The 10808-nt window shown below is 43.9% G+C and overlaps 1 protein-coding gene across 1 annotated transcript in view; it reads right to left on the bottom strand.

Moving 5' to 3' along the window:
- KCNAB1 (potassium voltage-gated channel subfamily A regulatory beta subunit 1) overlaps positions 1-10808 on the bottom strand; it is a 254952-nt gene that overhangs the window by 64540 nt on the left and 179604 nt on the right. Inside the window, exons 3-5 of the mRNA XM_057739751.1 lie at positions 8905-8942; positions 4369-4448; positions 2078-2122 (exon numbers count right to left, since the gene is read on the bottom strand). Of these exons, the coding sequence (XP_057595734.1) occupies positions 2078-2122; positions 4369-4448; positions 8905-8942 (163 nt within the window). The remainder of the gene's footprint in view (positions 1-2077; positions 2123-4368; positions 4449-8904; positions 8943-10808) is intronic.

Genomic DNA, 10808 nt, shown 5'->3' with positions numbered 1-10808 from the left:
AATTATAACTGACCTCATGGAGGCATCTAGAGCAACTCTTCTGAGTGGGTGAAGGATGATATTATGAGTACTTCACATTGATATCGCACAGCTTCAATAGTCTTTTGTCCACCTTATCCCACTTTATCAGCACAACGTTTCATGAACAGTTATGCCATCCGTTTTACAGGTGGGGAAATTGAGGCTCAGAGAAGAGAAGTAACTTGCCCTGGACATCACAGCTAGCAAGTGGTGGTCTTGGGACAAGAAGCCAAGGATGCTAGTTGAAACTGCTTTTGTAGCCTCCATGCATTGATGTTATGGTTTATCTTTTCAATAATCTCGGGTGGGCAGCTGTAAACTGATATGACCTGATATCATTATTCTGTAGCATGGGGATAGCTTGAGTTTTTATTTGCAAGACATAAAGGCGGTCTGCAAAAGATGCCTGTTAATCTATTTTCTATAGAAGGTATGTAAGAAGCTTTGCAAAGTATGGTAAATGATGACTGAATGTTCTCTGGATGCAGAGGGGAAGAGAGCTACTGCACCGAAGCTTCCCCTTTGTCTCAGGTGTACTCTGACAGCCTACACCTCACTGTTGACTTCACTGGATATGTTAGTGGACTCATCCCCAAGGTCTCTGTTACAGGTTGAATTGTGTCCCCTACAAAAGATATGTTAAAGTCCTATCCCCTAGTACCTCAGAATGTGAGCTTATTTGGAAATAGGGCCATTGCAGATGTAACTAGTTACATTAAGATGCAGTCGTACTGGAGTAAGGTGGGCCCTTTATCCAATACTAGTGTCTTTATTAGAAGACACACAGACACACGAGGGGAGAAGGCAGTATGATGACAGAGCCAGAGACTGAAGAGTTGCAGCTGTAAGCCACAGAATGCCAAAGATGGCCAGCAACCACTAGAAGCTGGGAAAAGGCAAGGAAGGATTGAGAAAGATCATGCCCCTGCTCAAATATTCATTTTGTACTTTTGGACCCCAGAATAGAGAAAATAAATTACTGTTGTTTTAAGCCACCCAGTTTGTGGCACATTGTTATAGCAGCCCTAAGAGAGTGATACAGTCCTATGTGAACAGTGATGGATGAGCCCACATTCTGAGTGGGAAGGTAACTCAGGAGGCCTGGGTGCAGATGTGAATATTTTTCCATATTTAAGGTTGAATACAATTTTCTCCTCACACTCTTCCAGTTCCTGGAGTGGGGAGAGAGGAGGGGGAGAGGGAGAAAGTAGGTCACCAAAGTTTATTTGTTCAAATCTCCATAAATTTCTGGGTTTCCATTTCCACTCATACTATAGAACTGTTATTTATTTGGCCATCAGCAGATCTTATACCAGAGCAGAAGAGGACTCCAAATTTGTCCAGTGGTCTTTGTTGGGCTTTGTCAGATTCTGTGCTCGTGCTGGGGGAGAAGTGGCTATTGGGGCTGACACGTGTAGTGAAATGTAGGGGCTTGCCCCCACCCCCCACCCCTCTCCACATTGTAGCATCCCTCATTACTACTGGCTTTGGCCCTTGAAGGTGATGGGATGCAACATGACCCCTCAAGAACAGCAGATGAAGCATCTTCCTGAATGCCCAGATAATTGGGCTCCCGGCACGCAGGAGAGATGCTGGCTAATTGTGTTCAGATAAGAAAGCTTTGGGATATTTATCCCAAGGGTTTCTTGTTTCATCATTTCTTTGCCTCCAGAGTTGTTAATAAAATGAACAATGAACACAAATATGTGTGTAGAGATAATTAGCTTTCTGTCAGCTGGCTTCCTTCACCAGATTACCACAAATGGCAGTCAGAAACCATGAAAATGCTACTTTCTTTTATGCACAAATATCTCGTGAACATTCTCTGCTCAACCTATGGTAATTCATTGTGATCAATAAGTCAATAATTTTTGAAGCACAAGTAATGAGCTCGCTAATATTTATTTTCAGAGCACTGTAAAGAATTTCTTTACCAAAAATTGACTTTTTTGACAGCCTTTTGGTCAGTTGTCATGCAATTTTATTTTCTCTTCTCTGGTACAAAATAATGACAGTCTTTTAAAAGGCAAGTAAATGACTATGGTGAATGGATTACCTCCAGCCTTTCTTCTTGATGATGCTCCCCAGAATCACTTCAGCCCTGGAGGGGAAACAGATAATGTCTTAGGATACAGTGTCCTGGAAACGCAAGAGTCAATCCAAAACACCAGATCCCTTCCTTATTTGAACTTTCAGTGCCTACATGTCCTGAAAATAGAAGCCGCTCCCGGCTGGTAGCACAGTTTCCGCTGTTTCTGCTTGTGCCTGCAGAATCCTGCTCCCGGAGCATTCCAGAAGCACCTGCCAAATCCTGACACACTGGCAGGAGACTGCCTGCTGTCCTGATACTAGGAAACAGCAGAGTCATTTGGCAGTTTTGTGTTTTTGAACCACTGATTCCATATATAACTGTCCTGCTTGGCATGTATCCAGTGGCAGTCAAGGGTTTCTTTCTAATGGCTGTGGTCACCAATTGTGACCAGGGAGGACAATGAGACCTCATGTTTTTCAGACAGAAAATGTTGACTCCCAGACAATCTTGCAGGGTAAAAGAACCCATGTGTGGCTTTAGATGTCCTAAAGCCAGGGCTGCAGATGCAGTGGCTGACATAGAGAATGTCCTGGGTTCCAGTGACAAGAGTTGTCAAGGAGCAGGATATAAGAAGTCTTAGGGAAGTGTCCTTCCTGCCACTGAGGCTGGTCGTGGAGAGCTATACTGAAGACACCTCCACTGTCCTCTCCCCTTTCGCCTACCCGAGCTGGGACTCAAGCTTAAGGAGACTTAAACTTTCTTCTAGGTTTCTCTCAGTCAGATCAACATTTTGAGCAGTAGGTGGGCTCTCAGAGGTTTGTGAATGGGGACATTAACATAATCAGCACTTTGTCCATTGGCATCCTATAGAGCGAGTCATCACTAATCCTGATTTGTCTTAGCTGAAAGTCCCATCTTTGTTGGAGTGTACAGCCTGGCAATAAACCATGAGGTGGGTTAGCTGGGGAGCGTGCCCCAAGTAGATACACATTGAATGCTACTTCTGGGTTTTTTCCCCCGTCTGTCTCTCATTACCTTGCATTTCACAGTGAGAACATATCTCGTTACACACTGACAATCAATCAATAATTAATCAGGACCGATTATCCTTCACAACAGGAACACAAATATAACAGATTTGTTAATCACTCTCCCCCTTTGCAGCCTTTGCCTTGTTTGGTAATAAGCAGGATTCAACAAAAGAAGAAAACACTGAGATAGGGTATGATATGGAGAGGAAAAAGGCCTCATCAATTGTATTTTCTCTCCTTGGACTCAACAGAAAATATCAAGGATGTGGGCTCTGAACCTCCCTGATGGTCCTTAAACATAGACCTGCCCTTGAAAAGGAGGAAACTCAGGCTAGGAGAATGCACTTTTACCAAGCAGCCATGAACTTGATTCAGCAGTTTGATTGTTATTCTTACCCAGAAGTGGGGAATTAGGCCTACAGGTGGTTATGCTCTTCAGCCCTGTTAGAAAATTGCAAAACTGCTCAAGCAGCTGTCCAGATGTTTAGTTTCTCTCCTGCATCCATGTCCACAGCAGGAGGCCAAGGCGTTCCACTTCCATTGAATGTGCTTATTATGCACAACCAGAGGGCATGGACCCTGAAGGCACAGTACCCATGTGCTCTGACTTAGCAGTGAGCCCTGCCCTAGAGCCCCAGACGTGTTCTCAGGTCCATAAGAAGGTTGTAGCTAGCTGTGCCTTCTCTAGCAAAAGAAGTAAGGCCTCTTTGAAGCCCTCTCTGTCCTCAGAATGGGGTCTGAAATGCCCTCTTATAAAAGATATTGGGTTTCTTGGCATCTTTGGGAGTCCCTCATTTAATCTCTGATTTACCTGTAATGCCTGGTGGAGGGACAGGCCTATGAATAGGAAAAGCAGTCCCTGATTCCCTGCAGAGAGAATGTGCCTATTTCCCTCAGGGTTGAGGAGCTACAAGGTGTGGTTATGAAACTACGAAAATAGCTTTGGAACAGCCACGCTGGAATCTGAGCACATATACTAACTACATTCAGCTGGATCTCCACTGCCACTGCTCTGGTCCCAACCAGCTCTGCCCCTCATGTGGCAATTGCTTTCACTCCATTCTTCATACAGGGACCAGAGGTGGGAAGGTTTGGGTGGGCAGAGGGGCCCAGAGATGGTCAATAGCCCCAATTCTGGCAATGGTAGGAGAGGGAGGGAGCAAAGCAGCGGCAGCAACATGTGTGGGAAGGACAGACCCTTCTCACCAACACGTCAGCAATGGTCTGGGCAGGGTCTCTTGGTTCCAGAAATGACACCTAGGAACAGGTCAGGCACTGACTTACTTCCCAGCAGCGTAGACCTCAGCAGTGTCAAAGAGATTCACTCCACTCTCGTAGGCGATTGTCATCAGCCGTTCAGCAACCTGCAAGACGATGCGAAGGTCAGTCAGAAAAGGCAGATGCTTTCCAAACCTGGGAAACAACTCAGAATCCTCTGGTGGTCTTTAAGAACATGGAAATCTCATCGACCACTCTTGTTTTTCTCAGTTGTATTAAAGAAAAAAAGAAAAAAGAATATTCAACCAGCCGAAATAAGGTAAAAGTATCCCTTCTCTCGGACCTATACTGGGCACTGAGGGATTTCCTTTAGTGCTGGGATAAGGCAGCCACCAGGAGCACAGTGAGGTAGAGAGACTTGAGTTTCTCACTCTGCTTGGAAGACCTGGTTTGACAACATTCTCTGTGGCATTGGAATCTCTCTGATTAAGAGGGTCATTTGTATCCCTAGTGACTTCATTTCTCTTCTTCTCTTTTCCCCAAGCCAATAGGTTCGGATAGCTGGGTGACTGCTGACCTAAAACCTTGTGCCTTTTTTCCCTGGAGGCTTAGCAGACTGTGTTGACGAACCAAAAGTTAGATATAGCTGGGACTGTTGGAAAACTCCTGCCACCCACAGCTCAGCACAACCCCAGGCACCATCACAGAACGATATCCAGCCCCACTGACATGACACAGAGAGGAGGGGGTGAGCGCATCGGCTCCTCACAGGTCAGCCTAAGACTGCCAGGCTCCTTGTTCCTTCCTTTGTACTGCTGAACACGAGTGGCAAGTGTGACACAAGGGCACGGGGAATAGCAATAAACAACACCTTGAGGGATGGCTCTGGAGGGACAGCGATAAACAACACTGGAGAAAGGACACTTTTTCATTTTGCTGATAGACTTGTTAGTCAATTGAAAAATCACACACCTCACAAATAATTGAAATTGGTTTTTCCATTATGTTTTTCATTGTGGGCTAAAGGCGCTTCATCAGCATTTCCAAGATAAACTCTTTTCCTGTTGTTTTTTTTAAACTGGCATACCAAGAAAATTATCAGGCTAACATAATGGGCTCCATGTAAATCCTTTCGAATAATAGCAGCAAAAATGTTATTACTGCTTTTAATTTGCTACCATTATGACATTTCTGCTAAGTAGAAATTAAAAGTTAAGACCAGTATAGTTTTTCACATGATGACTACCATATATATATATATATATGTGTGTGTGTCTGTGTGTGTGTGTGTATATATTTTTCTTTCTTTCTTTTTTTTTTTTTTGGCTGTGCCACTTGGTATGCAGGATGTTAGTTCCTCAACCAGGGATTGAACCTGCATCCCCTGCAGTGGAAGCACAAAGTCTTAACCACTGGACCACTAGGGAAGTCCCATACCCTATATTTTAGAAATTATTGTGCTTGTATATCAGCCTTGTGTTACGTCACGTGACACGTTAGTGGATTATTACTGGGAAATGTGCTAATAAATCTTAACTAGGGAGAAATTTTAAGATAAGATGTAGACTCCTGGATGGAGAACTGAACTAAGTGATTGCTGAAATGTTTCCCAATCATGGGATTTGAAGATCTGAATGTGGAATAAGGAAGAGAAATCACTGAACTAAGTTAGAGGACCAGCATCTGACCTTGAGTGTACCACTTACTAGATAAATAAATGTGGGCAAATTATTTGACCCCTCTGTGTTTCAGTTTCTTCATCTGCAAAATGAGGATGCTTCTGTTCAGGCCCTCTAGGGAGCCAGGGGAAGCTGACCTCATCTCCCTCCAAGGGGGTTCGGGGAAGGTCATGTGACATATTTGGGCCAATGAGATGTGAGAGGAGATTAGCTGAGGATTTCTAGGAACGTATTTCCTTATTCTTCTTGCAGAGTTTCTAGAAGCAACACTCTTTCCCTGGAGTTACTATTCTGAGGTCTAGAATTCCTGCTGCTATCTTACTACCTGAGGAGGAAGTCAATATACAAAGGAACACAGGGTCAGGAGAATCACTAGGAAATGGAGTGGAGGCTCTGATTGAGTCAACCTGGAAGCTTGCTCTATCTCTGCACTTCTAATTTGGAAGTAAAAATAATTTTTCCCTTATTGGTTAAGCCAATTTGAGTTGAGTTTACTGCTGCAAATGAAGGAAGCCTAACTATGTCACAGATGAGAAAACATAAATAAAACTCTTGAAAATTAAGTGCTATAAGATGGTAATATACTCTTACCATTAGTTTAAAATACTATAATGCACGTAACATCTATCTTGGTTTTATGATGAAGCCAAATTATCTTTGGAGGGTAGCTCACAGAGTTATCTAGTTCCCAGTTTGAATCCTTTCGACCCTATTTCTACCAAGTGGCTATTCAATAAATGGTTGAACTCTCCCAGTAACGGGGACATCACCACCTCCCAAGGTGGCACTCAGCACGTTACAGTGTGCTTACCCCAGGACTCCCATGTCAGTATCTACTTTGTGCCTACATTGCCACATGGAAACAGTCGAGCTCCATCAATTCAGCCATGGGTGTGATTGTAGCTTAGCTGTGCCTCCGTTCCTCCTTGTTGGCAATCTCTCTGTCAGGCCCTGGGGGAAGCCACAACTGTTCTCTGGAAGGACAATAGCTATTTGTCTGATCTGCATTTGAGGTGAGAGCCTCTGCAGTCATTCACAAGAGCTTTATTGTGTAGTTTTTAGAATCATAATTTTGAAATTATTTGTTCCAGAGGCCAGCCCTGCACACTCTGACCTGGGCAAGCTGGGCTCACTGCAGCAGAAAACAGACTCTGTCAAGGGGAGAGCAAAGATGAAGGGGGAAGTAATATGCTTATAGTTGACCCCTCTGCTCGGAAAGGGAAGATATATTTGTCTTTTTCTGCTCCAAATATACCACACCAGGCAGTAAAAGTTATATGCATGCCAGATAGAGGAGATTATTAACCTTAGACCTCCCTCCTTCCTTGTCACTTACTTTGCATCTGATTAAAGTCTGCAGCCATTGCTTTGATATCTGTGGACTTGCCTCTGTGCCTTCTCCACTAGCCCTTCTCTGGAGTGGACCCTGTCACGAGCACCCTGGTCCTCCTTCAGAACTCAAGGACTTATTCCCTTAGCTCCTAGGAATGCTGCCATCAGAAGACACTTGGCTAGAGCGAGTCACCTAGCCCAAGGTCAGACTTGCCTCCCAGGACAGCCTCTATCCAACAACTGGTCATACAAGGGATATAAATACTCATTACTCTTGCCCCAACTTGGACAACTCTTCAGGGCCATCTGAGCTTCAGAGCTTCCCATGGGGTCAGCTGAGGTCATTGATGAGACTGCATCATGGCCCAACTTCCTAATAACTGTTCTTCATGCTAATTTCCAGGGCAAGTCTGCTTCCCAAGGACTACCCTACCCCACCCCCGCAACAAGCTCTCTGTGGTGACCAACGCCTAATACTGGGAACAGGCATTCACACAGATAAAAATATGCAGATAAGACTCCTCCCTATGGATCTGTCAAACAAAATGGTGACTTTGTGAGCTGTGGAAAAGACCCTTTATCTCCCCAAGCGTCTCCTTAGGAATGATAGCAAGAACTACCTTTATAAAGGGCGTGTCCTGGGCCAGGCACCAGGCTGAGCCCTTCATTAACCTTAGGGGCCATCACCTGCATTTTACTGATGTGGCCACTGTTGGTAAATGTAAATGTTAACAAATTTAGTTAATGCAGAGTGAGCTGGATCCCACTGAGTGTATCCCTGACTCCTCAGTGGTATCAAGGAAGGCAAGGAAGGCTTGGAGGGACCTGAGGGGGTTTTCTCAGGGAAGTTGTTGGTACTCACTGCCTCCATAGCTCACTTATGCTGTGAAGGTAACTGTTAAAGCCAATGGTAAGATAACTGTGAAAGACAATGGTAAGAATATCACTTTGGTAAGCACCGTTCTGAATGAGTAAATGAAGGTTTAAAGGAGTTTTGTAGTGAATACAATTATTATAGGTCCCATTTATTAAGTGTCTGCTACTACTAGTCAGAGGGCTATATAAATGTCTGACATGCATCACATGGTTAATCTTTTCAACAGACCTTCAAGGTCAATATTATCATCCCATTTTGCATATGAAAAAAAGAGGAACAGAGAGGTTGAATTAACCTGCCCAAGCCAGGGTGACCAACTGTCCCAGTTTTCCCAAGACCGAGAGATATGAAAACTGGGACCAGTTGGTCACTCTAGGTGAAGCTGAAACACACACACATACACATGCAAACACACACCAGCAATAAAATCTTTTCATAAAGTTACTGAATATTAATTCCAAACTAGTTTGTTCTCTAATTATTGAGCCTGCACATACAATAGGTTGACAGCTTCAAGGGCTATTAATAGTTTAAATGTGAAAAATACAAGAAGCAAGATAAAATGGAAAATAATCTTTGAGTCAATCTTAGCCATTTCCTGTGATTAAAATATTATCCTTGTAAAATGCCAGAATCCCAGGAACTGTATTGTAAAATACAGAATTTGCTCTGTATTTTCTCTGATCAGCATAATGGAAGCCAAAAGTAACTCACCTCATCTGAAATTTGACCTCCAAATGTCACCCATGTTCCTGGAAAAGAATAAATATTTGCATGTTATTCATAATCATTTTTCTAATATTGTGCAGTAAGGGAAACACTTTTTCTTACATCAGGGCTACTTCAGTAGGCTGTTCATGAAGGTACCTGGATGAGGAGCACTTGGGGGCTGAAGTCCTGCCTGTCCTCCTCCTGTTGCTAAGTTCCCCAGTAGGGATCTGCATCCCTCAGCATCCCTCTGGATGCCTTTTCTTCATTCAAAGGCCTGGTATATGCTAACAGCAGCCCTGTTCTACTAAATGCTTTTTCTTCTGACATAGGACCATGTATGCTGTTGTGCAAGAAGGCAGTGCCCCAAGTCCATTTCAGCTGCACACCCATTCTTGCTCCAGTTTAGCTAAGAAGTTACCAGTTCTGAAAGTGAAGGTAAGACCTTGGGTCACATTTCTTCCTTTCTTTGCCTCTGAAGAGGTACTCTATTTTGTGTTCTCCATTTACTTTCAAAAGGAACCTCTCAGAGGTCCTTCCAGTCCCCACTTCCAAGCTCCATGGGGTGACACCTAAGCATCTTCTCTCCTATAACCTGCTACTCCAGAATGGAAATTGCCATTGGTTTTGGGGTGGGGTAGAGGCAGTAGCCAGAGTGAGGTTTTGGAAGTCAAGGAGGAGAGGTATAACCAGTAGTCAAAGATTTGCATTTGCAAAGCAAGAGGGAAGTAGACACTGGGTGGGCTGTTGCCACTCTAGTCTATAGTCACCTTAGTCAAATTCATAATTCTCTCCTTGATCCTTTTTTTGAGCCCTAATTACATGCCAGACAAAGGCATTGCACCCAGGTGCTTGGGACAGTGAGGTGATTGCCCCAGCTCCTCTGTCCCAGAAGCTCATAGTTGACAGTACTATTGACAAATGCTATGATGGAGACAAACATAAGGCAGGAAGGGAGGGAGTGCTCTACTAAGACTGGAGGGAGGGGGCCCTCAAGAAGGACTTCTGAGAAGAGGTGACATTTTGGTTGAGTTGCAAAGGAAGCAGCTGAATGAAGAAGGGAGGGACAGGCATTCAGGGTACGGGTAAGAGCACAGGCAAGGCAAGTGAGTGGAAAAATTGAGCGGGCTGATGAGCCGTAGTGTGGGCTCCTGTGCTGAGGGATGAAACATGATGTGGAGAGGGAGAGGTGGCAGGAAGTGGCCGAGCACAGTTAATACTTGTGGGGGCAACAAAGAAATGTGGTTGGAAATTTGTTTTGTGTTTTGTAATAACAGGATAGCTACCATTTATGAAAGGTCTTCCAAATGCCAACAGTACACTGAAAAATGTGTATACTTTCATCTCTAAGCATTTTGACAAACTTACAAGACAATTTTATTACCCCAATTTCCAGATGAGGACTCTAACATCAACCAACCTAGTGAGTGATATGCTGAGGATTCCCCACACATGCTGGGCTTCAAGAAGGATATCCTTTCCACTGCATTTTGCTGCCTCAGCAGCAAATTTCTAAATTAATTATGGCACTTGGAGTCATACTCCATAGAAGCACGTTGATGTAACTGTACCTTTTTTCTTCTTTGTTCTCAGGGACTAAACAAAGGTAGGATATATATTATTTTACTGTTACACTCTGCATCCCCAGGGGTTGTAAATGGGTGGCTTCCAAATTGCACTTGGCCTTCAGACTTGTTTTGCCTGGCAAGAGCAATGTTGACCCACTTGGTATTTTAATAACTTTGGAATAAGTTACCGACATTTTGATAATTTAGGAGATTAATCTATCTCCTTAATCTTAGGAAATTTTTCCTTTAAATGTCCGATTTCTAGCTTCTCTTAATGACAGAGGATCAGCGTCCCCACACGGCAGACATCCCCTGAATCTGAGGGGCAATGCCCTCTGTGGA

The sequence above is a fragment of the Hippopotamus amphibius genome, chromosome 6 (genome assembly GCF_030028045.1).
Source record: "Hippopotamus amphibius kiboko isolate mHipAmp2 chromosome 6, mHipAmp2.hap2, whole genome shotgun sequence".
Classification (NCBI taxonomy): domain Eukaryota; kingdom Metazoa; phylum Chordata; class Mammalia; order Artiodactyla; family Hippopotamidae; genus Hippopotamus; species Hippopotamus amphibius.
This window is presented reverse-complemented; position numbering and strand designations above follow the sequence as displayed.